Source organism: Leopardus geoffroyi, chromosome D2, assembly GCF_018350155.1.
Source record: "Leopardus geoffroyi isolate Oge1 chromosome D2, O.geoffroyi_Oge1_pat1.0, whole genome shotgun sequence".
NCBI lineage: Eukaryota > Metazoa > Chordata > Mammalia > Carnivora > Felidae > Leopardus > Leopardus geoffroyi.
The window spans coordinates 20,340,571-20,368,499 of record NC_059334.1 but is presented as its reverse complement, the minus strand read 5'-3'; the positions used below and the strand labels follow the sequence as shown (position 1 = coordinate 20,368,499).

The following is a 27,929-nucleotide window of genomic DNA, read 5'->3' as shown; positions in this document are numbered from 1 at the left end:
CTTAGGAAAGGCATAAACCCAATTAACAATCATCCTTTCTAAATCTCTGTGTTGTGTATTTTATTTAATCCTTTAACGATTAGGATGATAGTTTTAACTCTCAGTTTGGATCCATTCCATGATAGTACATTTGAACAGAAATAAAAATGTATTCTTATACATTAACAACTTTGCAGAAAACCTCAATATTGTGCTAATCATCATATATGAAAAATTTCAAATATATGAAGTATTGGGGTACTTGGGTGGCTCAGTCAGTTAAGCGTCTGACTTTGACTCAGGTCATGATCTCATGGTTCGTGAGCTCGAGCCCTGCATTGGGTAGACAACTCAGAGCCTGGATCCTGTTTCGGATTCTGTCTCCCTCTCTCTCTGCCCTCCCCCACTCACGCTCTGTCTCACTCTCTCAAAAATAAATAAACATTAAAAAAATTCAAATATACAAAGTATCAAAATGAATAAAACTGTATTAATACCTTAATAAAAGAGTTAAGTCTCAGGACCTTGGCTTAGTGGTTCCCAGACTTTTAGATTTCATGGAGTAGTTAAAAAAAAAAAAGTGGGGACCAATATAGGGCTGCCAACTTTTTATTTTGCCAATTAAAGATATTTAAAGCAACTAATACTACATCAACATTTCATAAAAGGATAGTTCAATACCACAAAAGTAGGAATAATCTTATAATAAAAATTAAATTCAAACTGATAACCTATCAGCCTTTTTCTTTTTTCCTTTGTGGATGCTGAAAATTTAGGCTTGGCCTAGAATCTGCAAACAAATTGCCTAAAATGCCATTTTGTTCAACCATTTTAGGGGCTGAGAGGTGAGTGGCTTTGCCTGAAATCAGTTGGTGAAGAATAGCTTCTAACAACCAGTAGATAACATACTCTCACAGTACACAAGCACTAAACATGTTGCCAATTAGGAACCAAAATCAATGTTTATCTTAAAACCAAACCAAACCCAAATCCTTCATAACTAATGAAAAAAATCAAATAAATCCATGTACTTTGCAGTATAAAGTCTTGGTATACACAACTGTACCTGTTACAATTTGTGAAGGAAAACCCCAACACATAAGTTATCATAATTATATAACCTATGTTACAAATGATATAATCTTATCTGTAAGCTTTTAATTCTCCAAAATGTTCATTCTCAATTATATGGTTTATGGAAGATGCTTAATAAATGTCTGTTGCACAGATGAGTGCCACTTTCAGTCACTGCAAAACAAATTTCTTTGTAACATTAAAAACTCTCAACCTCGCACAAATTTCTATTTTGGAAATCACTGGAACATGTATGTACAGACACAAAAAGATGGTGGTGGTGTGGGGGAACCCTATTTGCCTGATTTCTCAAATGAAAAAGCAATCAGAAGCTTCAGCATGCTTAAATAAGAACAGTATTTGCACACAAGGACTTTTGTATAAAAACATCACATTAATTTAACCACACCCGCTTTACCTTTTTAGGTTAAGTAACATGAAAGTTCCAAAGGAATTCTAATTCAAAAGCACGTACCAAAATTTTAACATGACCCTGGGAATACATTTATCTAAATATTTTGGATGATCAAAATGCTACAGTAGATATGCATTTCAATTAGGTGATCACTTCTCATTTCACCATAAACATACACATAGTCTATCACTTTGAAAAAGTTTTCAGAATTGGCACTAATTTCTTCCTCCTCTCTCCCACTAGCCATAAAAGTGCATGACTGATAATGCAATTTCAAATTCAAAGTTAAGGAAACCGTTTAGTCTATTAAAAGGATGTCCCTGCATCAGAAACTGCGAGTTCATGGACTTACTTTTTAAACAATTAACATTTAAAAGCATGACAATTCTTGGGGTGCCTGGGTGGCTCAGTCGGTTAAGCCTCTGACTCTTGATTTTGGCTCAGGTCATGATCTAATGGTTCATGGATTTGAGCTCCTTGTCAGGCTCTGTGTTGACAGTGTGGAGCCTGCCTGGGATTCTCTCTCCCTGCCGCTCTCCTGTTCTTTCACCTGCTCTCAAAATAAATTAAAAAAAAAAAAAAAAATTTAACGTTTATTTACTTTTGAGAGACAGCACAAGGTTGGGGGGGTGGGGAGAGAAAGAGAGGAAGACACAGAATTCAAAGCAGTCTCCAGGCTCTGAGCTGTCAGCACAGAGTCTGACAAAAGCATAGTGCTTCTTTTGCAGACCCACTGGTACTTACTTAAAACAGGAGGAAGAGGCATGGAAAGAAAATCACCTTAAGGAACTGATAGGTAGAATCAGAGTTTGTAGTATTTTAGATTTTATATTGAAGATGTGCCTTAAAGACATGTCTAAGTAAGTCCTATAAGCTGCTTAAAACCAGTATACACAATTTTGGTATAAACTTTATGTGCTGTAATACACAAAATTGTACATTAAAAAATATCAGTGATCCTACATAATATAGGAATGCTGATAGTTGGTTTGTTGATTCCTGTGATTTCCAAGGTAATTCTGGATTTTATCAAGTAGAAACGTGTTACCTACTACTACTGAGAATTCATGTATACTAAAAGAAATGATGGGAATATTTTCATTACCTTTGTCAATTTCAATTGTATGCCTGTATTATGTATATATCTTGTCCTGATTTTTCCTTCTGACTCACAAAACCCAAAGAACTAATCTCCTTTAAAAATACATGTATTACTACTCCTGTCTTCATATTTTTTTTGCTCCTAGTATTTTCAGTTTTCACATTTTTTTAAATGAATGCAATGATCTGAGTCTTCAAAGAATATTATATAAACAAAATCTTGTCTTCAAATTTTTTTGCTTTTAAAAATCATACAATTTAAGAAAATGTCATTATTTTTCTTCCCCGAATAGCATGTGCCTGAATCAAGAGTGGGAAATAAATCTCGTGCCTTTTGATCTAGCTTTGTGACTACTATTTCTGTCATGGATGTGCAGCTTTGTGTTCAAGAGACTGGACATCATGTGTTCCAATTCCTTCAATGTCCCCGCTTCAAGTGCTTGACACTTCTTGGTCTGGAATTCTGGAGCATTACATTTTACAACTTTCTTCATGACTACTTTAAGACTATTACCACTTTGATCTAAATTTCCACTATTGGCTCCCTTAATGGGTCAATTAAATATCCATGCAAATGAATAAAGAAGCTACTGTGCCCTTTCATTTTAGACCTGGACCACTTATAATTAAGCAGAATAACATTCAAAGTTCATTTTGATTAAAAACTATGAAAACATAAAGCTATATTTTCTTATTACCTCTGTTTGTCAAGAAGAGAATCAAGGTCATAACAGGTTTTTCCTATATTAAGAGATTAATATAGCTTAATCATACCCAATTTACTTTCTAGGTTAACTAAGTAATATTAAAAGGTGATGATTTTTCTTTGAAAGTACAATCTACATATACATCATTCTGAGAATAATTTAATGTATTAACTTCAACATACAACTATATTCTAATATAATTATTTTAAACGTAAAGAAACGGATCCTTACAAGACCAAGATAACCCATGGGCCATAAGGTTCGTTTTTACTTTTTCCTTTTTGTGTTTAAACAAATGTGTACCACGATGGTTCAACAAGTAAGGCAAATGCTGTGAGTATGAAAGCTGCAATTTGCAATGTATCACATCTAGAACCCAGGGGAAGTGAAATAGACAGAAGTGGTAGCCATTTCAATTAAACAATCAGGTAACATCATGACTAGTTGGTTTGCAGCATCAAAACTGTTCATTTAAGTTTCCTTTTTCTTAATGATCAGAGGTCCCACGTTGTCTCCAGTCTCTTCATTGTGTTTTGTGTGAGATCCATCACAGAATGGGAACTAGGAAAAGAGAGAATGTCAATGTCTAATTGCAACATCAGTATTAATTTGGTAGAGTAGGGGTGATGCTTAAGTCTCATATAGAACATGATAACTCTTAAAAAGATTTTCCTAGACCACCTTATCTAGGTGTTCTTATAAAGAGCCTATATATACCAAGTATATATACACCAAGTAGAAGGAAGAAATCAACTTGTGAATAATACACAGATCATTATTTGCATTTCCATTTGTGATATTTATGAATGCTGAATACCTTTTTCATGTTTATAAGCTAGTTACAGTTATATTTCCCTTCCAGTGAACTATGTCCATTTCCCATTTATTTGTAAGAGCCTAAGTTCATTTGTTTAAAATCAATTTGTGTATTTATTATCCCTTTTCTGATCACCTTTGTAGCAATTTTCTCAACCCTTATTATTTTGCTTAGTTTTTCATATTAATTTCTTCACTTTCATACACATATGCCAGTACTTCCTTTTTTTTTTTTTTTAATTTTTTTTTCTTAATGTTTTTATTTATTTTTGAGACAGAGAGAGACAGAGCATGAGCAGGGAAGGGGCAGAGAGAGAGGGAGACACAGAATCGGAAACAGGCTCCAGGCTCTGAGCCATCAGCACAGAGCCCGATGCGGGGCTTGAACTCACAGACTGTGAGGTCATGACCTGAACCGAAGTCGGACGCTCAACCGACTGAGCCACCCAGGCGCCCCCAGTACTTCCCCTTTTAACATACTTCATGGAGACATCTTTCTCTTAGAGATGTGGTATTTTCATTACTCTCCATGATTTCACATTTTAGATATAACTAATATTTTGGGGTCCAGTGGGAGAAAAAGTGAGAGAAGTAAATTTTTAACAGTGCTTCTCAGAGTATGCTCCAAAGAAGTTAAGTCCTGAAAGATGTTCTGATTTGGTTTCACTGCTTTAAAAACATACCAGATAATTCTCCTGATTTGTAGCATACATTATTATTTAAAAGAAATCCTGCTATTAAAAAATACTATTTTAACTCAAAATTTCCCAGACTGACTGAACCATGGACACTTTTAGCTTTGATATGCATTATCCTAGTGTTCTATACAGCACACTTTACAAAATGCTGTTCTAAGATCCTGTTGCTTCAATATTAGAGGCTGTACATTTATTGTTATACCTCTATTCATAATCTTAGCAAAGTAAGTTCTACCCATAAATGTCTATTTATAGGCTTTACATTGCCTACACTGCTGGGATAAAAACTGTGTTTAAAAAATATGCTTCACTATTTGGTATGGCTAGGTTTCCTTTACATTACTCTTGTTAGACCTTCCCTGTTTAGTCTCTACCTACCTTTATTAAACGTTACCTATTTACTCTTCCAGACAAATGAGGATTTTCTTTTGCCAAGTACAATTTAGATTTTCTTATAATTTTCATCTTCAGGTCTCATGTATACTTGGATAACATTATTTCTTCCGTATAGGTTTTATAAAAGTCATCATAATTAGGTATATTTTCATACTTAACTACTTACACTACATATTATCAATGGTTTTTGTAAGTACCGTATATCTTTCCTACTGTTAAATGATAAAAATAGGAATTCAACAATATTTTAGGTGTCTCCTCAGGTTTTTACACTTAGAAGGTCCAATTACACCAGTGAATTATTTTGTTTCCTCCTATATTTATACCATTTATTTTCATTTCACAATAAACAATGATAGCTAGCATCTTGGTTTTGTTCTTGATTTCTTAAATGTACCTACACTCTGAATCTAAAGTGTCACTATTTAGTATAATGTTCACTATTGCATTGAAGAGGCCTATTTAGAAGAGTAAAGTAATAGGAGGCTTAGCTTTAAGACTAAAATTGCCTCGGGGCACCTGAGTGGCTCAGTGGGTTAAGCCTCCGACTTGGGCTCAGGTCATGATCTCACAGTTCATGAGTCGGAACCCTGTGTTGGGCTCTGTGCTGACAGCTCAGAGCCTGAAGCCTGCTTCGGATTCTGTGTCTCTGTCTCCCTCTCTCTAGGCCCCTACCCCACTCGCTCTGTCTCTCTCTTTCCCAAAAATAAACAAACATTAAAAAAAAAAAAAAGATTAAAATTGCCTCATTACAGTGAAGGGTGTATAATTTTAGATACCTGAAATCAGACAGTGAAGGTATATAATCTTAAACTCTGACATTAGAAGTGTTGAATAATAAAATAATATTTGATTGATGTTAAGGAAATTCCATTTTACTATTTATATATAATTTCAAGAGGCAGTAAATTAGTTAAAAATTACAGAAAAACCTAAGGTATCAGCATATCTAATATTTCCAAGTAAAAATTCTATTTTTGGGGTAGATGACAACATCAATGTAACATATATAAAACTTTCATTCTTTCTTTCTTTCTTTTAGGTCAGTAAGATATGGTACACAGTATATTCGTGTTAAAAACAAGTCCTTATAGCAAAAACATCGACTTAAGCTTTTTTTCTTGGTATGGATGAGGAAAAAGGCCATTAACAATCCATAAAAAATCAAACTAAAATGTATCCTGTAGCAAAGAATAGCATTTCAAAGTGACGTATGTTTAATCAACACAGGTGATTTTACAGTGAGAATAAAGGTCTACATTGTAAAAGACACTATTTTTTATATGCAGCACACACAAAACATGTTACTGTAGTTTTACATATATGGTATATATTGTATTTCTGAAAAATGAAGTATTTATCAATTAAAAAGCCTCAAAGAACTTACTGAAATAGAATGTGTATTTTTTAAATCTCATCTTAAATACTAGAAAAATAACTTATGTTAAAAAATAATTTTTCTGTATATATAGACTCAAGAACAGGAGACGGGGTGCCTGGCTGGCTCAATCGCTGGAGCATGTGGCTCTTGATCTTGGGGCTGTGAGTTGAAGCCCCATGTTGGGCATAGAGCTTAAGAGGGGGAAAAAAAAAGCACTGTGGGCACTGATAACTACTATGCCTAGATGCCAGAAGAACGGGAGAGAAATCTATAGAGAAATATACAAAGATAATCTAATGAAAGAAAGCCATACATTTAAAATGAGAATATGCTTTTTATATAGTATCTAGTTTTGCCTAAAAACTAAAATATGCCTGTTTCCTGTTTTTAAAGAAAAAAAACCAAGTATTTCTTTAAAAAGCAGCAAATAGTAGATCCTATTTCTTTAATAAACTTTCCTGCTTTTATAATATATAAAGCTTTTTATGATTTTAAAGTGTAAACTAAGCATTAAAAATCATTTTGTTCAGAGACACAGATGTCTCTTAATAGTACTTTCTTTATCACCTAATCCCAGGAATTACTGACTTAAATCAGAATCCTCTTTCCAACTTCATGTGATTATATTTATTCATTAGAGAGTTTTCATTTTAAGTTAATGAAAAAAGCAAAAAAAAAAATTTTTTTTTCAACCAAGGACCAAAATGAGTTACTTCAAGATTGGATTAGCAATCTCTTAAGAATACATTGTCCATATTAATGGAATATGCTTATTGAAATTAATTCATGATTCTCAATATATCAATACATAAAAGTAAAACCTAAAGAATCAAATAATTGATGGAAAAAAGTTTAGCTCATATGTGATTCTAATATCAAAGATGCCAGTGTTTGTTATTTAACAAATCCTGGAGAAAAGTTTGTAAATTAAATTGGCTGAATTTCCTGTATGTCCAGAAAATATCCTATTATGTTTGTTAACCCAATTAGAAAACTAATCCCAAATTATTTTTAAAATTAGGGAAGAGAAGGTTTAGAAAAGGGACTAGAATAAATGATTAGGATAAATAAAACTAGAGATTCTTGCTTCTGATTTGGAAAGCTAGCAACATCATCAGTCTTATGTAAAATATACAAGATTTGTTTCTTTTCAATCTCCCCAATCTCAAACTATGTTTCTGTTTTTTGGATTTTTCAAGATAAATAATAAATAAATGTTCCTCCATATCTCTTCTCTCTGCAACAATTAAAAGAAAAAAACATTTATCTTCCTTCTCCAAACTTTGTATTTTTAATGAGTTTGGATTTTATTTCCCAAGGAGGTTGCCTGGGGCTATATTGACTCACTATCATAAACTGCTCTCAGAAATAGTCTTGCTTTGGTTGAGAAAGAAAACAAAAGCAGTAAGATCTGATACTGAGAGAATATGACATTTTATTCCATTCTTAGGTACTTACTTTAGTAAAATGTAAGATAGTAGATATAACAGTAAAATTATTAAGAGAAATTAAGATTTTACAAGACTGTCCTTATGTGATTTGGACAAGCTATGTAACCAACACTCAGAATTTTGTTTCTATGAAGAAATGGGCTCAGTGCACCCACCTCCAAACCATTAATAGGATGGACTTTCTATTACACACATACCCTAAAACAAAAACAAGCCCACCACTAACAAAAAAACCCAATTCAAATCATGAAGTTGTAAGTGAAACAAAATGATTCTATATAGTATGTTCAGTTGCATTTCAATTTCAATTGAGTTTCCGATAGTAACTGGCATGTCTTTCCTCCTTTTTTTCATTTCTTAGTGTGCATCCTTCTACTGTCCTTGTTCACCCTCTCCTGCCTCCTGGATGGCCAAAATACAACTGGGAGAGGGGGAATTAGCAAGACTAGGTTGCATACTCTTTCCTCTGACATCAAAGTTCTCTCATTTCCTTATTTCGAAAATAAGGCTAACCCTTCCTGAGTTTCACCTCTGTGCTCTTACTCTCATTTCCTTCCACCCTCTTTCAAGAAGGCACTGTCTCAAATAATACTTCCCTACAGTCACTTTAATCGTTTCTACTCTATTGGCTCCTTTCTTTCTCAAGTCACATATGGATAGCCCTTTTGTGAAATCCTATGAAGAGGCCAGTTTCTCAAACAGCAGAGGGCATACCAATCCTGGGGGGAAGAGAAGACTAATGAGGCAAAATGTAATTTCTGCACACTGCTAAGAGATCTGATTCATGAGGTCTGGAAAAACCACTAAAAATGTTAGACCCACACAATAGGTTACCAGTGATTGTACATTAAGAATGAATTAGAATTGAATTAAAGTTTCTATCACATGTAACTTTTCTTGAGATAGGTATAATTTTGTCATATTATAAACACAACTGGTTTGTATGAGGAAAAGATTACTGAAAATGAAATCAACAGAGTCATCTAATCAAAGGTATTAATTACAAGTCTTTTGTGCACTGACACGTAAATGTGTGAGTTGGCACCCCTATGATAACCTTAGGTACCTCAGGAACATGGGGAGTTTCCAACGATACCTGAAGAATAAGAACATCCATTAACATGAATAATATTAAAGGTAAATTCTTAATTGATTCTGTGGGAATAAAAAGTTTCTAAGATTCAGTGAAAATTCATAACTGACAAATCCTAAAGGCAAAGGGGATCACTAACAGTATAAAAGATAAGCTTTAAAAAAGGGGGGAAATGACTGGTCTGGCATTCCTTTCCTTGAAATCTACCTGTAGGAATAACCACCTCTAGTTTAACCATCTAGAAACTCTAAACTGCATGATGAAAAAATAATCCTGGAATGTTTTGTTGAATTATAAAGGCTTATAAATAAACCATTTAAACCACTGTGTCCATTTGTGATTCCTCCTGAAATACTTACAATCTTAGTCCTTTTAAGTCCCTATTTGCTTTACTGACGTTTTCTTTTTTTTCAACTTTTTTTTTTTTTTTTTTTTTTTAATTTTATTTTTGGGACAGAGAGAGACAGAGCATGAACGGGGGAGGGGCAGAGAGAGAGGGAGACACAGAATCGGAAACAGGCTCCAGGCTCTGAGCCATCAGCCCAGAGCCTGACGCGGGGCTCGAACTCACGGACCGCGAGATCGTGACCTGGCTGAAGTCGGACGCTTAACCGACTGCGCCACCCAGGCGCCCCTTTACTGACCTTTTCTTTACCCTCTGGGAAAACCAAACCAAAGCAAACATCTTTTACTTGACCCCCCCAAATCTATGCTTTAGAGTTCACTCAGGCAGTCACTGTATTTCCCCTGCTTTCCATTCACTGTCATATTTACTGAAATTCTGATATACACTCAGACTTCTAGCATTATTCCATTGAAATGACACCAAAAGGTCAATTGCCTAATTGTTTAACCCAACTCTTACTATAATATTCACCTAGTTGTCTTTGCACAAGCTGATATTCACAGCCAAATCTTTGAAACCTTCCATTTTTCCACTGTGAAACCATGATATTCTTAGTTTTCTTCTAACTCTGGCAGATTTCATTTTCCTTTTTGGCTCTTATTCCTCTTTCCAAAATGCAAATAATTCCCTAAGATTTCATACTTAGCCCTTGATTTTCATCTGCATGAAGGATCTGCTGGCATTCTTATGCTTGGCTTAGTTTTGCTGATCTCTATCTCGAACTCTGATGTCTCAGCCTTAGACCCACATTTCAGATTGTCTGCTGGACATTTCCATTCAAATGTCACCTCAAAATTCACTTTGGAACTGAACTCCTTGTCATCATCCTAGAAAATCAGCTTTTCTTCTTGAATTCTTATTTCTGTTAACAGCATCATCTCTTCTACTACTACAGGTTTAGATACTTTAATGAGTTTGTTTTTCTCCCCCAATCTCCCATATAAATCAGTCAGTGCATTTGGCTGATCCTTCCCTCAAAATGTTTCCAATATCTGTCCATTTTTCTCCTTTCCTAGAGCTAGCACCCAGTGTAAGTATCAAGACTTTTAAATTCCTGACAAGAAGCTCCCCAATGTCTGGAGGCACAAACTCCTTACACAGTTACTCAGGAGAGCAAGGACCAGACTAAATTCTACATTGATCTCAGCTTTGATCATTTGAGTCCTTTCCTACAGATTCTGAGAAAGAGTTCCCCAAACTTGCTAGTTTATTCAAATACCACCAATCTTTCCAGGGGCAATTTAACTCCCATGTTTATCACTATGCCTTCCCAGAAAATTCTAGCCCAGTGTAAGCTCTTTCTTCCACTTAAATCACCTGTGAGTCTACTGTACACATCTATGATACCTGCTATTTTACTATTTAACTTTTCCCATGCATATATAAAAGACACTAAATGATCACTGACTAAAGAACGACCACACTCTGACTTATAAATTCCTGAATTTCTAAAGATACTGTTTCTATATTTTGGTGAGCAACAGGAGAATAAAACCTAGTATGAGCATAATTTAAAAAAAACAAACAAACCAGGTGCAGTCTATAAATTATTATTGAGGGTTATTTTCTAGAGACCCTACTAGTACTTATAAATAATCCCACACACCAAATGAACAGTGTTCTTTTTAAGGTACAACTTGCAGTGGGACTATTAATTTTTGGTGCACATTCCATATATTCATCAGTTTTCAGATACAATGACATTGTCTAAGTACTGTGTCACTGGATTATACAGCATCATTGTATTGGGGGAGGGAGTTAGAATACATTTTCCAGTACTTAGTACGGGACTTCTTCCTTAATTGTGTAATGGCTTTCCACTGTGGGAAAAGGTAGTTCCTGAGAAGTGCTTTCCGAAACAGATATATCATCTTTTATTGTCTATTTTCTTATGCGTTATAGGGTTATCTTTAGTAAAATCTGTTTAATTTAAATGCTAATAGTGGCAGTACATACAGTATTTTTTCACCGTATTTCTCACAATATTTCAGAAATTCTGAAGTCATTCAATATATGAAGCTTTTCAAGATGACCTTAGGAAAGCATTTTACTATCTTTAGGTCACTAGCTGGCATCACTGTCTAAAAGCTGCCTAACAGCTACAGATATTATAGATGATAGTTCCAAATGGAAGCCTGGTGAAATGTAATTAACACAAAAGGAAATAAGATTTTAAAAAGTCCTGTTCGATATTTAAGTATAGGAGCTACAGCTTAAAGGCACCAGTCCGTAGAGCATGTGACTCTTCATCTCGGGGTTGTAAGTTCAAGCCCCATATTGGGTGGAGAGACTACTTTAAAACAATAAAATCTTAAAAAAAAAAAAAAAAAAAAAAAAAAAAAAAGCAAGCTTAGATACAGGGCAAATGTATTTACGAGATAAGAAATTTTCTTTGTCTTTTTTTTTTAAATATTTATCTATTTTTGAGAGAGAGAGAGAGAGAGAGAGAGAAAACGCACACAGGCAGAGGAAGGGCAGAGAGAGACAGAGACACAGAATACGAAGCAGGCTCCAGGCTCCAAGCTGTCAGCATGGAGCCCGATGCGCAGCTCAAACTCACAAACCACGAGATCATGACCTGAGCCAAAGTTGGATGCTTAATCCACTGAAGCACCAAGGTGCCCCCAGATAAGAAATTTTCAAGGGCACTTTCCAAGTTTATCTTGAATTTTTAAAAACTTAATCTAGAGTCCATGAGCTTGAAAGCTCAAGAAAAGAATTTACTTTTTCTGTGCCTCCTTAACGTTTTAGGCTGCATACTCTCTTTCCTGGTATAGTGGAGGTAAAGATCCATGTGGGGAGGAAATCCTAAGAATAAATAAAGGGATTCTTCTCTCTTCTCTCTTCTTGGCCAAGAATACAGTTACATTCACCTGACCTCAATAAGGGAAAATAGAATTTTATTGCACAGTAGTTATATGTTCTAGGAAATATATTCCTGAAGAGTACATGGAAAACAGAGAAGAATAAGATGCATTAAAAAAAAAAAAAGAAAGAGGGGCACCTGAGTGGCTCAGTTGGTTAAGCATCCGACTTTGGCTCAGGTCACGATCTCGCGGTCCGGTCCGTGAGTTCGAGCCCCGCGTCGGGCTCTGGGCTGATGGCTCAGAGCCTGGAGCCTGTTTCCGATTCTGTGTCTCCCTCTCTCTCTGCCCCTCCCCTGTTCATGCTCTGTCTCTCTCTGTCCCAAAAATAAATAAACGTTGAAAAAAAAAATTAAAAAAAAAATAAAATAAAAATAAAAATAAAATAAAATAAATAAACATTAAAAAAAAAAAAAAAAAAAAAAGAAAGAAAAAGAAAAGGAAAAGGGATACCTGGCTGGCATCCCAGCATGGGACTCTTGATTTCAGGGTTGTGAGTTCAAGCCCCATGTTGGGCACAGAGATTACTTAAAAACGGGGGGCGGGGGGGGATATCCTAACAATATCTGGTGATATATGTTTGATAAAATAGTTTAAAAAGAAATGCAACATTAAAGATGGCACTAATATAAAGGACTTGTTTATCCTCACCTTTTTGGACCTCCAACAACGGCAGTACACAGCTTTATCTCCCAAGTCCTCCATGTCAAAAGCATGTACTATCTTGGGGTTGTCTTTCTGGATGTGAAGGTTTACCATAGATTTGTTGCGATGATCTTTAACATAAAATCTTTTGTAAGCTAGATAACCAATCGCAGCTGTACCAGCAGCAATAGTAACTGCTGCGATCCATTCAACTAGAGTAAGGAAGGAAAACAGGAATAATTATCAAAACCAAAATATATGCTAATAATGTGTATTTTTACTAACATGAATATTCAGGAAATCCAGTTTTTGAGTTAAGCATCCCAATAATCAAAGGTTTTTACTGTTAACAAAATGATCACAACACATTGGTGTAATAGTTCTTGTTAAGACTTTCCCCAGCCTTTACTGAGGTAATTGTGTATTTTCTATTGAATGCTGATGGCTAAATCAAGGTAGAAGGAAACTTAAAAATTATTTTATAGATGGACAAGGAAAAACCATGCTTAATAATTTTTAAAGTGCTCATAAATAGATTTAAAATACACATAAGCCTATAGATACCTATTGCTTAAAACCAGACAAACAAACCCTGATACATTAAAAAATTCAGATGACGGGGTGCCTGGGTGGCTCAGTGGTTGAGTGTGCGACTTCAGCTCAGGTCATGGTCTTGCAGTTCGTGAGTTCGAGCCCAGCATCGGGCTCTGTGCTAACAAACGGCTCAGAGCCTGGAGCCTGCTTCAGATTCTGTATCTCTCTCTCTCTCTCTCGCCACCTCCCCTGCTCATGCTCTGCCTCTCTCTGTCTCTCAAAATAAATAAATGTTAAAAAAAAAAATTCAGATTACAAAGACTCCCCTCCCCCAAAAAATCAGGAGGTGATTATGTTAATAAAATGACTCATCAGAGTTCATTTAAATAGTAGGTCCTTTAGTGATTTTAAAATGTAAAATAGGGGTGCCTGGGTGGCTCAGTAAGTTAAGTATCTGACTTCTGCTCAGGTCATGATCTCCTGGTCTGTGAGTTCCAGCCCTGTACTGGGCTCTGTGCTGATGGCTCAGAGCCTGGAGCCGCTTCAGATTCTGTGTCTCCCTTTCTCTCTGCCCCTCCCCCCTCACTCTCTGTCTCTCTCTCTCAAAAATAAAATAAACATCATAAAAAATTTTTTAATGTAAAACAGAACTGGTATCTGAAGGAAAAAAGGGACCAATGAAACAAAACATAACTGGTATCTGAAGAAAAAACAAATAAAGGACAAATAAAACAAAACCACCCCTTAACACTAAACATCCAAAGAAATATATCCAGTAGGATTCTGGGCTTCAAAGTCATTCAAAAGTGTTTGTTTTTAAATTTCAAAGTGCTTTCTCATTAGAATAAAAATCAGAATGTATTAATTTCATATAAAAGATGAATATAACTAGTCTCTAATTACAGAGAATATAATATTCTCACTTAATATATTCTAAATTTCCATTATCCACCAGTGTATGAGGATTTGAATTCTCTACAAACTTCATTTTAAATTTAATGACATTTTTCTACTCAATTATTTGCTTGACTAACAGGCCATGTTTTCATGTTGCCTTCAAGGAGCCCTTAGAAACCCAAGCACTTAACTACCCCAATTCCACAGAACGCTGGAGAGAAGAAAGCTCTGCATAGTCTGGTTAGCCTCAGCCTCAGAGAGTTGTCTATTCCCAGCATGGAGTGGACTGCAAGGAAGAAGTTGAACAGGGGTCAGGGTAAACACACTGGACTGCTTCCCAGCACTTCCTGAGTCAGATCTTCACAGTATCTCAAATAAATTCCCAGACTATCGAATAAAGCCCTAGAGAGATAAGTACAAAAAACATATTCCAAGGCCAAATAAAAACATATAATGAATAATTAACTGTATGGCTTACTTGCACTAGAGTCAAATTTCTTATTGCACTAATATGATTAATCACCATTCCTAATAGTGCCCTACATTAAATTGGAGCAAGCTCATTCTTACAAAACTGTAATGGGAAGGAACAACCATTCTCACACTTAGTTCCTTTTAGCTTGGTCCTCTGTTTTACCTTATTTAACAATTTATTTTTTATCAAATGTTTGCACGTTCCTTGGATTCTATTTTCAACCATAGTATTTTTCTTTACATTAATAGTTTATTTTCTTCCTACATCATTTTCATTCTTCCTTGCTGAAATCCCCTAAGATAAACAAACGTGATGTCCTTCCCAGGTGCTGCGTGACTGAGAAAACAAGTTAGTAAGTTATTTGACAGCTTCAAACCTTTGGACTCATTGAAGAATGTTTTTGACTACACAATTTTTGTAGATTGGTCTTGAATTTTAGTGCTGCTTCATGATATTACCCTGCAGCAATTCCAAGCAGGGCTCAAAGTTTGCTCTGATTTCTAGCCTGGTTCATGATCTTCCTTTTTGATGTATTATTTACCATGGAACTCTCTTGAGAAAGTATTCTCTATGTCAGAGCTGTAGCAATGCACTTCTAAGCTAATGGAAAGTCACTCTGAACAGCTAATGTACCTATCACAAAATGGGGTAAAATATTCCTTTGCTTGGTATATGCTCAATTATGTTGGCTAAATTTTATCATTAGTATAAACTTAAAAGGAGGAAATATCCCAAAAGAATAAAATAACACAATTCCCTAGATACTGTTGATCTTAGTTACACCTTACTTTTTAGGTGAATTATGAAGTAATCACTAACGATTTATTTTAATGGTGCCTACATATTACAAAAAGGCCTGAGATCCAAGGAACAACTAAAATTGGTTAAGATTAATTTGTCTCGACATAAAGAGGGAGTCCTATAGGAATTTCTGTCTGAAGCTAATGATAGGTTAAAAGAATCTTTAACCATGAAAACATTCTTGTAGTCTCTTTCCTCTGAATCCAATATTAGCCACTGAATCCATATGGTGACTTTTCTTTTAAAACTTTACCTCCCTGGAATTTTTGACAGTGGAATAAATGACAGAATAACTGACACAGAAAAGAGGCAATAGAAAATGAAAGAAATGGGAACTGACTCTAGATATTACTGAAAAGTAGCTGCCCCATGGGGAATCAAAACATGCACTGTAACCCTACTCCTTAACAAGGGTCACTTTTGACCCTATATAAATGTCACAGTACCATGTGTGCTAGGAAAATGGCTTTGCATTTGCTCCAATTGATTTTTCAGAATCATAGAGCCAGATAAATTCTTAAGAATTTCCCTTTCCCCTCTTCACAAATCCTAATTCTCTAATTTGTCTCATTAGAGACAAATGGAAAAGTTTCCAGAATAAGAAATTTGTTTTATCATTTCCTTATTGCAGCCTGAATCAGTTTTTTTTCTGGCAAAAAGCTGTGGATGCCACTGGCAACCCTAGAGAAAAGAAGGAAAAGGAAACAATGTAGAGATAGTCAAGAATGACAATGGATTTAAAAGTCAATAATTAGAATAGAGAAAGAATTGAAAACCCAAGATAGTAAACAAATAAAAACAATAAAACCGAAGTGATACTTAGTTCTTGGTAGCAGATATCTTCTATTAAGAATAAACACAATCTCAGAGGCAAAAAGAGATTTTACCAAGACTCAATTTTTAAAGACATTTCAGTTGGCACCTCTCAGACACTCTTTATCTTGAGCACTACTTCTGCCTCGTCGGATTTTATCCTCACTTCCCTTCTCTATAGATAGCTCTCTACAGGTAACAGTATTTCTACAGTTAGATCAAACTCCACTCTGCCCAATTTTGCTTAACAGTGCTTTCTATGTACACAAAGAAATACAACTGATAAGCCAATATAAAGAACAAAATGCAGAAAATACCTTTCTAAATAATCCCTCCCATTCTTACTCTTCCCTTGGTTTACTACTGTATAACCCTGGTTTGTATAATATAATATTGGTTTTCTCTCAGCATTATTCAGAGATTGAGAAAACATAAACTTGTCTCCAAATCCCTTGTTTATAACCCATTCCTCAGCTTTTCTCTACTGTGGGAATAATTTTGCTTTAACTTAGAAATCTCACCCTTTCTGTTCCTTTAACCTCTTTTCTGTCCAAACGGTCCTCTCTTGCCCAGTGTCAACTGCCACAGAATCAGAATGTTCTCTTCTTCTCAGGAGAGGGGAAGGGGAGCTGTGTTTAAATCTTTGCCTCCCTAGGTCTCTTCCCCAGATTGGTAGGGTGTGCCTGGTAATGTTTTTTTCTCAGGCCTGGCACACAGGTAGTGTTCAATGTTAGCTGGGTAAAAAGAAATAATAGATTACTAATTTGAATTTGCAACTCCATCTGTCCATCTTACCATCACATTGCTCTTATACCAAATGACTTATCTTTGACCTTATCTTAACTACTGTATCAAAGTGTGGGATTTAAACATTTCAGATTAAATATAAACCTTTATTATGGAACATTTCAGACATATATACAGGGATTACTATAATGAACTCCTATGTACCCTCACCCAGCTCCACCAAGTATCAACTCACTACCAATCCTATTACATCTATAGACCCCAACAACCCCAATATTTGTTTACTGTTTATAACCTGAAGGAGCAGATTCAATGAGTTTTGGAGGTATCAAGGAGCAAGACGTTTAGTAAACTTCCTAAAAGTCATATACTGGGTATGAGGAGGAGTCGCTAGACTGGGGACTCCATAGTAGTGACCATAACAAACTAGTATCTGGTATCAAATAAAAAATAAGTTCGGTATACGTATGTTGATTATGCCTCAATAAGGGAAAAAAAAAGGCTGGTATCATTCACCAAATGGGTATTAAGAATCATCTCACTGCATGGGATCTTAGGATTTTAATTCCACTTATCTTCACTGTCTCTCCCAGATTCATGTCCTAGCCTGATCCCCATTAATTTTATTTATAACCCACCACCCATTATTTTTCTTCTGAATATAAAGGAGAATTCTGCATGCATAGACACATCCTTTTATTTTTTATTTAACATATACTTAAAAACAGCTTACCTCTGCTAAATACTTTTCTAAGCCCTTTATAATTATTAACCTATTTAGTTGAAAACAAGTATCTTAATTCATCTTCCCCAAACTCAAAAATGCAGATTTTAGTGTCGTTTAAAAATTCAGAAAAAAATGAAATCTAAACATTACAAGGTGGATTCCTAAGACATTATCTGTCCCTACCTTGCCACATTACTATACTACATTTGAGGAAGTAAGAAGGTGCTGGTTAAAGAGTTTTACAAAGGTTTTGTGTCTTTTGGCAGTCCTCCTAACAGCCTTCATGTTTTTAGGTGAAATAAAAAGTAGTTACTTCTAACAAAGTTGAGTACTTCAAGTTTAAGCCGATCACCCTCTTCACCAAGCAATTTCCTGTACCTTAGAGAAGGGCAAGTTAATGGGAAAGTCACCTTTGGATTCCCCTATGGTTAGATTTAAAAAAAGCAACCACAAACTTGTCTTGATTCCAAGAAAGATTAGCCTGCAGATAGTGTTAAGAAGTCCTAGAGTTCACCTACTTCACATTTCAATAGTATGCTATCTCTGGTTTAGTGCCCATTTACACCAAATGACTCCACATTTTAATAACCCATGTTGGGGGGCGCCTGGGTGGCGCAGTCGGTTGAGCGTCCGACTTCAGCCAGGTCACGATCTCGCGGTCCGTGAGTTCGAGCCCCGCGTCAGGCTCTGGGCTGATGGCTCAGAGCCTGGAGCCGGTTTCCGATTCTGTGTCTCCCTCTCTCTCTGCCCCTCCCCCCGTTCATGCTCTGTCTCTCTCTGTCCCAAAAATAAATAAACGTTGAAAAAAAAAACAAAAAAAAAACCCATGTTGGAACCTTCCAGCCTATATCACGTAAGTGCAAACTGTCTTCCTATAGAATGATCAGTGGCTTAAGTCACACGAGTATCTTATTTTACACAACAGTCTTATTCCTGAGAAAATACAGATTTGGGTTTTTTTTAAATCAAAAATAAAAATCCCTATTTTAAATGCACCAAGGTGCCTCTATTTAAAGGACTCTCAAGATGAGCATCCTTTGAAACAATTTTTGCAAATAATCACCTCCTACATACTTCATTAGTAACTTAAAAATGTCATGGGTTATCCACCGTAACTCTGCCAAGTTGCCAGGTAACTTTTGGCAACAGAAGTGGAATTCTCCAACTTAAAGAGTGGATTACAAAATTAGGTCTCAAGTTAACAAGGAGCCTTTACAGTAGAACCTGGCATTGACTCTAGATGCTCAATATTTACTAAATGAATCAATAGGGCTCTTTTAAATTAACTTCTGGACAATCTCTTTACCTTTACTTAACTACTGTTACAGACAACCAAACTATAAGACATGGCATTTTATACCTGGGCAGAGAGACCGCGTGTATCACGTAGCTGGTGCACACAGTATTATATTAACAGTTATACCACCACCAAGGATTATTACAATGTGAAGGTCTACATTAATCGACTGCTAGAAAAGTCTCTTAATTTTAATTGGACCTATGTTTCCAAAGCTAGACTAGCACAAGGAAAGCATGGCTGAGAAAGCTGAGAGCTCAAAGAACTCCGTTTTCAATCCTCTCTTCTGCACTACTGCTGATGTTCAGTGCCAGATGCCAGAGGGCTATAATTACAAAAACAAAAAAACTGGGAAAACTGAACTCGGATTGGTTTTCTTTCCTTAAAAAAAAAAAAGAAATATGCAAAACTAGGATGTGATTACTCAAACATTGCTTCAGGCTTGCAGGAAATCGACAGTCTGACGGTGATTTAAACCTGAGAAGGGGGAACCGTTTTTTTGTTTTTTGTTTTTTTTAACCTTTCCTCTTTTCCAGGCCCTGTGACTTAACACAGAAGTGTCTCATGGGAGAACAAGAAAAAAAAAGCTAGCGGCGGGACCATTAGGTTTTAGGGTTTGGCTAGTTTAGGAATACTTGGTCCAGACGGGTAGATGCCTCCGTGGCCCCCATGACTGGAGAGATAACCAATCCTTACCCTGACATCGCCCCCTTTCCCGGTCTTGCCCAGGAAGCTCGCAGGCCCGCCCAGCCCTTGCCCTTCTACATCTCAAGGTTACAGGAATCGCGGGCTCGCATGGCAGCGGTAACAGCCCAGACAGGAGTTGAGGAAGCTGCAATCGGTGCGCAGGCCTCCAGCCTCACCCGCTCCCAGGTCCCACTTCACCTCGTACGCTGGAAGACAGACTCATGGCGCCGTCGCTTGCAAGGCGTATGCACAGGACACTAAGCACAAACAGGCTCCCACGGAGGGCAGGAGTCAAGGTGCGAGAAACGTCCTGCGTGCACCAACTCCAGGCCGCTACGGCGCAGGCGCCGCGGCTGGCCGTAAGCACGTGTGTATTGCCACCCTGGCTGATGATGAGCATGCGCGGAGCTGTGTCCCGGCCTTAAAGAAGTCTTGAGTCGGGATTTTGACAGCCCCAATACTGGGGAGCGGGAAGAGACTTAGAGAGGTAGCAACTGAGTGTGCGCAACCCTAAGGGGCGGAGTCCTGGAGCCTGGGGGCAGGGCTTTGAGAATAGACAAGCTAGGCCAGACTTTTAGTCTCTTCCAGGTGTGCGGGTTTCTCTGGGCAAAGGACAGGTGCTGTAATAACACTTGCCATAATCAGGTATCTAAGATCTTATCCACAGTTTTCTTGCTCAGTTCTGCACCTGCAAGACCGGGTCCAGTCTTCATAGAAAATGCCAGTAGCAGACACACAGGTATCAATTGTGGAGTGCTATTTCAAAACCTCACTCCTGGCGTGCATCACTTTCTAATGCTTTTGAGTCAGTTATCTCTGGGAACCTTGGAACCTGAGCTAAGGGTTGGGGGGGGGGGGGGGAAGCGGCGTATTTCTGCAGAAAAACGTACTGCCCCCCTCCCCCCAAGATTATTCTCTATCTTCTACAGTCTGAAATTAGTATCGGTTAAAAAATATTTTTTATAAAAGCAGTTTAGGGGGGTTGGAATTGACTCAATGGATGTTTTGGAGATACGTTTTTAAAGAAGCTGCCTGTTTATAACTCCTATTGTCTCTATGCAGGGTGGGAGTTGGAGGGAGCTGATTGTAGCCTCCGAAGCCATACTTGGCACAACTACTACCTCCCAACTCTCAACACTTGACTGATTGCTCTTCATCATTGGGAGTCTCTGGCATCTTGAGCTGGACCCCAATAAGCGCTGAAACTCCCACTGAATGAATGAAGGTACAAGAGCTCCGCTGGCATTGTAACGCCAGCTGAGGAGTGGGTGTGAGAAAGACCTGGAATGCGCTCGCCCCACCCGGTATCCATCAGCTCTCCCGGGCGGCGCCGAGCTCCCGCCCCGCTGCGGGGGGTCCCGTCGGGCAGCCTCTGGGCATGCTCAGTAGCAGCGGCAGCCGCGGGTCGCGCAGTCGGAAGCTCGCGGCTGCGGCGGCTGTGCAGGCGGCGCTGACGCGCGCGGCAGCTGAGGGGACTGGAGGACGGCGGGAGGGGGCGGGAGCGCGGGAGGTGGGGCCGCCGTCGCCGTCAGGGCCCCTGGGAGCGCGGGGCGCCGCCGCCACCTTTCCTCGTCTCGGTTCCGTCTCCAGGGCTGCGGCGGTAACTGTGGCCGCAGCTGCAGAGCAGCGGGAGTCAGGAGCTGCGCTCCGCCGAGAGTTGGGCAGGGGAGCGCCTGCGCCTCCGCGGCGTCATGGGCCCCCTTCCCGGGCCTCAACGGGCACCAGCCGCGGGAACCCCCGGGCCTCCTCGCGGCCAAGCCTGAGCGACCCCCGGGTTCTCCGGCTCCCCCTCCCTCCGCCCTATTTTTTTCCTGCTCTCGCTGCAGCTACAGCTTCGGCTCTGTGTTATGGCAACGGAGCCGCCATCCCCCCTCCGACTCGAGGCTCCTGGCCCCCCAGAAATGCGGACCCCACCCGTGAGCGAGCCCCCCCCCGAGGGCATCCCGAAGCCGGCAGGCGGCAGGCTCCGATTCCTCAATGGTTGCGTGCCCCTCTCGCATCAGGTGGCCGGGCACATGTACGGAAAGGACAAAGTGGGTAAGTGTGGGTAGCGCGGAGCTCGCCGCTCCCCTTCCGCCTCCGCGAACCCCCGGCCGGCAGAGGCAGCTTGGCGCTCACCGGCAGGGCTGGACTCCCTGCGGTCTGGGCGATCAACTACCCCCCCACCCCGCCGGCTTCTTCCGCTGTCACCCAGAGCTCTCCTCGCGACCCTTGCAGCAAGGGCTCGAAAGGGGAGCGATTTCTAGGGTTGGGGGCGTCAGGCTAGCGGCAGGAGGTGGCGGGGAGAGGAGTGCCTGGTCTCTTCAGGAGGGTGGATGTTGGTTGGAGACGGCGTTGTTAGTGGAAAAAAAAAAAGGAACTTCATTTTCACTGGACGGGGAAGTAAATTCTCCCCTGCGCACAAGGTCTGTTTATTATAGGCGGGTAGCTATTGCACAAGAAAAGGAATGAAATGCAGATGATGCTAATCTGGTGCTTCTCTTCTTTGTGCAGCTGCATAGCTGGAGGGAAAGAAAAAATACAGGGCTTATTTCATTGATTCATTGAGGGCAAGAAAAAATATATGGCTTATTTCATTAATTGATTGCTTGACTGACTGACTGACTGACTGACTGACTGACTGTTTGGGAACGCTTGTCTTGACTTACCCAGGATCTTTATCCCTGCCCCGCTGAGAGGTTTTTCTGCTATCCCCTGGTTCTCAGGAGGCGTGGTTCCGGTAGTGCAGAAACTCGAATTCAGGGTAGGAAATAAACCCTGCTGTAGTACTAGAATGGTACACAGTTATAGACATTCAGTTATTCTCCATTATCTTTTTAAGACTATGTCATGGCCTGTGTAACGCATTTTGTGAGCCTACCACATTCGAAGTACAATACAGGACCTATCATAGTTTATTCTCTTGGTGATGTAAAAGTTCAATTTAGGAACCATAATTCACCTAGCTTACTCACACTGGTATTCTGTGCCATGATTACTTGGGGAATCTGATATATGAGAATGTGAGTAGTGGGGGCCTTAGACTTGGAAACCACTAGATACTTTGGTTTATGCTAGTAAAATGATTCGGGTTTAGGCTGGTAAGATAATACTGACCTTTTTAGATGAGATAACTGAGACCAACCCTGGTTATGTGACAAGCCTGCAGGCACACAAGCTACCGTGTGTTAGAATTGGGAAACCAAGTGTCCTGCCTCAGCACTGTATTTTTCCACTGTGTATTGTTCTTACAGATTAACAACTCAACAAGGGTATTTGAAAATGGATGAGTACTCTTTTGAATGTATGTATGTTATTTCTCAAAGAGCAACATTTCTTCCTGCTTTTATCTTTACCTAACCTTTCTTTTCTCTTGTAGAAAGTTAAGCATTAATGGTCATATCCTGTAGATTGCATGCCTTTCTCCCCACTGAATTATGCGTTCCTTGAAGTTAGAGACCAAATATGTTTATCCTCATAGTCTTGTATTAGAGATTAAATTGAGAAATGTTGAGGGGTGACTGGGTGGCTCAGTCTGTTTGAGCATCTGTTGGTTTCTGCTCAGGGCATGATCCCAGGGTGGTGGGATGAAGCCAGTGTTGGACTCTTTGCTGAGTGAGGAGCCTGCTTAAGATTTTCTCTCTCCCTCTCCCCTCCCCTCCCCTCCCTTTTCCTCTTTAAGATAAAATATAAAAAAATAAAAATAAAATAAGACTTTAAAAAGAATTGGGAAATGTTGAAAGGGTGAAAAATGACAGTTTTTTTTTTTTAGTACACACAGGTAAGGAAACAAATACAGTTCTCAAGATGCTTAGCCTAAATGGAAGGAAACAATGCATTCTTGTGTGTGTCTCTTCTGGTAATGAGAGTTTGAGAGTAATTATGGAATTAGTGTTAATAGGTTTATATTGCATACTTATTGATTTATTTTAATGAATTGTAATGATAATATTCCTAATAATATTTTAGAAGCTGAAAAAAATAATTGTTTCCCTAAGGGTCCCTAGAGATCGGCTCATGTGCAACAGAGTATATGGATAAACAAAAAATCCCAACATAAACACAGTCTCAATGGTGATTGTCATTTGAGATTGTAGCCATTGCTTATCAAAGTATGTAATAGTGAGCCTGTTGCCTGTTCACTAATTACAAATGTACTCTAAATGTGATTTTAAGCCACCTTTCAAAACAGTGGCTGAGAGAGTTAATTTGTCACCCAAATTACCTAATTAAAGTATTTGAGATTCTAAATAGTTGTTAATTTTATTTATTGTTGCATTCAATGTAAAATAAGCTTTTTTTTTTCAATTTTGTAAGGTTCTCTTGACGAGGGGTAGCTTCAAACATACTGTACTAACAACCTAATAAATATTTTGTTGTATTTAATTGTCAATTATGTACACAACCTAACATATATTGTTAGTGGAAGGACACCTGAGGATGATAATCTTCCCTGTTCATAAAATGGATAACAAGATAGTAATTCAAAGTTCAAGAGTGTCTCTCTACTATCATAAATCACTTATAGTTGTAAAGTACGTTGTGTAGATCATACTTCAGTTTGGCTGTCAACTGAAATTCTCAGAATAAACTTTCTTAAAGACATCGTGTGCATATTTGTTTTGCTTTTTAAAATTTTTGTTACTGTCATTAAGTAAAGGTTTATCAGTTTAGGATTGATAAACCTATTTCCAAAAAGGAGTTGTTGGCTTTGTTAAATTAAAAATTAAGAACATGGAACCAATTGCACAAAGGCACTTGAACACAAAAATAGATTTTGTTACAGTTGAGTAATAAGAATATGTTATAGTTTTGTTATCAGTTATATTTTATATTTTTAGATGAAATAAGATTTCATGAATCATATTTCATTGAAGAACATTTCAGTCATTTCTAACAATACAAAGTTGTGTGTGTGTGTGTGTGTGTGTGTGTGTGTGTGTGTGTGTTTTAATTGTTAAAGTAGTACATGATCTTTTCGGAAAAAAATTCAAACAACATAATTGTACCCTTTCCCCTCCTCTCCATCTTCCAGAGGTAGTCACTGGTAACTATTCCTCCTATATCCTTTGAGGTTTTTGTTTCTGGGCACATACATAAGAACATTAATACAACTCTGATTTTTTGTACGAAAACATGTATCAGCAACTTTTTGTTTTCATTCTGTATTATGTAGTATATCCATATATTTATACTTATAATACACTTCATTCTTTTAAAATACACTTCATTATATGCTTATATTTAATATACTTCATTCTTTTAGAAAACTATTGTGTTCTACAGTATATCATAATTTAACTATTCCTCTAGTGGTGGATTTTTATATTTTCACTATAGTTTTGCTATTATAAAGTATTAAGCATTCTGTACATTATAGTATAGTGTATGTTACACATCGTGCAACATTTTCTATAGGGAGGTTTCACAAAAGTGTAAATGCAATCAATTTAAACTCCCAGAGCTCACCAGAGTTAGCATGAAATCTTCATTTTGTTTTGACATATAACATGTACCATTAATTTCTTTCAAAGGTCCTTAAACTTTCAAACAAATATTTGAAATCTGGTATTTGTTTCTTGATCCAACTAAGGATATAGAAATGAGGTAGTCTATAGGTAAAAGAAGAATTTAAAGTGATGTTATTTATTTTGGTTTATGGTCTATTTTATTAGATATGCTCTGAAACTAATTGACTTAAAATACTTTCAGACTTACAGAAAAGTTGCAAGAACAATACAGAGAACTTAACATTTTGTGGAATTTCTCTCCTTATGCCCATTATTTTGGGGGAACTATTTGAGAATAGGTTGCATATATCTTGCCCCTTTTACACAGCAGTACTTCAGTGTGTATTTTCTTTATTTTTGTTTTTTGTTTTTATTTATTTCTTTTTTTAAATTTTATTTAAATCCAAGCTAGTTAACATATAGTGTGGTAATGGTTTCAGGAGTAGAATTTAGTTATTCATCACTTACATAGAACACCAGTGCTCATCCCAGTAAGTGTCCTCCTTAATGCCCATCACTCGTTTAGCCCATCTCTCCACCTAACACCCATCCAGCAACCCTCAGTTTGTTCTCTGTATTTAAGTCTCTTGTGGCTCTCTCCGTTTTTATCTTGTTTTTATTTCCCTTCCCCTATGTTCATCTGTTTTGTTTCTTAAATGCCACATATGAGTGAAATCCTATATTTATCTTTCTCCGACTGATCTATTTAGCTTTGCATAATACACTGTAGTTCCATCCATGCTTTTGCAAATGGCAAGATTTCATTCTTTTTGATCACTGAGTAATATTCCATTGTATGTAGATACTACATCTTTATCCATTCATCAGTTGATGGACACTTGGGCTCTTTCCATAATGTGGCTATTGTTGATGGTGATGCTACAAACATTGGGGTGCATGTGCCCCTTTGAATCAGTATTTTTGTATCCTTTGGATAACAGTGTGTGTTTTCTAGGAGTATACTTCAGTATGTATTTCTGTAACCATAGCATGTTTATCAAATATGGGAAATTTAACAGTGATACAGCGTTTTATCTAATTTGTTATCTGTAGTCCATAATCTAATTTTGGCAACTGTTCCAATGCCTTTTATCACATTTATCGTATTTGTTTTTCTTAGTCCAGGATTTAGTTCAAGATCATTTATTGCATTTAGTTGTCCTGTCTCTTAGACTCCTTTAATTTATAACAATTCCTCAGCCTTTGTCTTTTATGACATTGTCATTCTTTGTGAGTACAGGCTAGTTATTTTATGAAATGTTCTTTAATTTGAATTTCTGATGGGTTGTCAGGATGAGATTCAGGTGATGCATTTCTGATTTGAACATTATACAAGTGTGTTCTCCTTAAGGTATCACATCTGGGGGCTCATAGTGTGCATCTGCCCATTATTAGTAATATTAATTTTGATCATCCTGTCCAGTTGTGGTCTGGCTTCTCCAGTATGGTTAATATTTTCCCCTTTGCAACTAATAAGCTGTTTGTGAAGAGACACTTTGAGATCATGATATATCCAGATCTTCATCATATTCTAGCCCTAGATTTGGCATTTATGGATGATTCTTGCCTGAAGCAATCTTTACTCTGAGAGTTGAAAAATTGTGGTTTTTTTTCTTCCCAATTCTATCACTCCTATTTTAACAGCAGTCTGAGAAATAGCCCTCCCTTTACTCCTACATATGTATGTCCTTTTTTTTCTAAGTTTATTTACTATCTTGAGAGAGAGGGCTCACGTGGAAGGAATTGGGGGTGCAGGGAGAAAGAGGGAGAGAGAGAATCCCAACCAAGCAGGCTCTGTGCTCTGAGTGCAAAGCCCAGCATAGGTCTGGATTTCATGAACTGTGAAATCATGACCTGAGCTGAAATCAAGCGTTGGACACTTAACCGACTGAGCCACCCAGGTTCCCCTGTCATTTATACTGTCAGTTTGGACCCATGGATTCTTATTTTATAAAGTGTCATGACCCTTTATAGACGTATTTATTTTGCTGTTCAAATTGTTCCATATTTGGTTAGTGGGAGCACTTCCTTTCTTTATGTCACAAGTTATTTTAGACTCATCTCCTACTTTTCCCTTCCCAGTTCTAGAACTAGCAATTTCTCTCAGGGGCCCTGGTTCATTTTCAGTGGGAAATTGTATTTGGAAACCAAGATCTGGGTGCCATTGGAGTGTTACTGCTTCCTGGCCTTTTCAGTAAACGTAACTGAAAAGAATGTGTAAATATTTTAGAAATTCTAATTTCCTACTAATACTTCCGATGTCATTCCAACTTCACAGAGTTCTTCCTTTTCCTTTCCTTTCCTTTCCTTTCCTTTCCTTTCCTTTCCTTTCCTTTCCTTTCCTTTCCTTTCCTTTCCTGATTCTAAATTTATATTTCCCATCTTCCTCAGTGAGAACTCTGGCTCCCAACATTGTTAATGTTTTTTGTGGGTTTT

The 27,929-nt window shown here is 37.7% G+C and overlaps 2 protein-coding genes across 7 annotated transcripts in view; one reads left to right on the top strand and one right to left on the bottom strand.

Annotated features, from left to right (window-relative positions):
• Positions 1 to 572: 572 nt before the first annotated feature.
• Positions 573 to 20,474, bottom strand: CISD1 (CDGSH iron sulfur domain 1). Of its 2 annotated transcripts, XM_045437448.1 has the most exons (4): positions 20,181 to 20,450; positions 14,652 to 14,743; positions 13,033 to 13,238; positions 573 to 3,837 (listed from the first exon to the last, which is right to left on the bottom strand). In XM_045437448.1, exons 1-4 carry the CDS (start codon positions 20,402 to 20,404, stop codon positions 3,748 to 3,750), a joined length of 612 nt encoding a protein of 203 aa, XP_045293404.1. In that variant the 5' UTR covers positions 20,405 to 20,450; the 3' UTR covers positions 573 to 3,747. The 2 variants fall into 2 exon arrangements, with proteins under 2 accessions (XP_045293404.1, XP_045293405.1); XM_045437449.1 differs by lacking the exon at positions 14,652 to 14,743 and having other exon boundaries at positions 20,203 to 20,474.
• An 89-nt stretch (positions 20,475 to 20,563) lies between these two features.
• Positions 20,564 to 27,929, top strand: part of IPMK (inositol polyphosphate multikinase) — a 67,481-nt gene continuing 60,115 nt past the window's right edge. For 2 of the 5 annotated variants that reach the window (XM_045437444.1, XM_045437442.1), the window contains exons 1-3: positions 20,564 to 20,743; positions 21,067 to 21,229; positions 21,831 to 22,041. In XM_045437444.1, coding sequence (XP_045293400.1) covers positions 21,224 to 21,229; positions 21,831 to 22,041 — 217 coding nt within the window. In that variant the 5' untranslated portion in view covers positions 20,564 to 20,743; positions 21,067 to 21,223. Of the gene's footprint in view, positions 20,744 to 20,941; positions 21,230 to 21,830; positions 22,042 to 27,929 lie in introns of those variants that run through there. The other 3 variants (XM_045437446.1, XM_045437445.1, XM_045437443.1) reach the window with 2 other exon arrangements.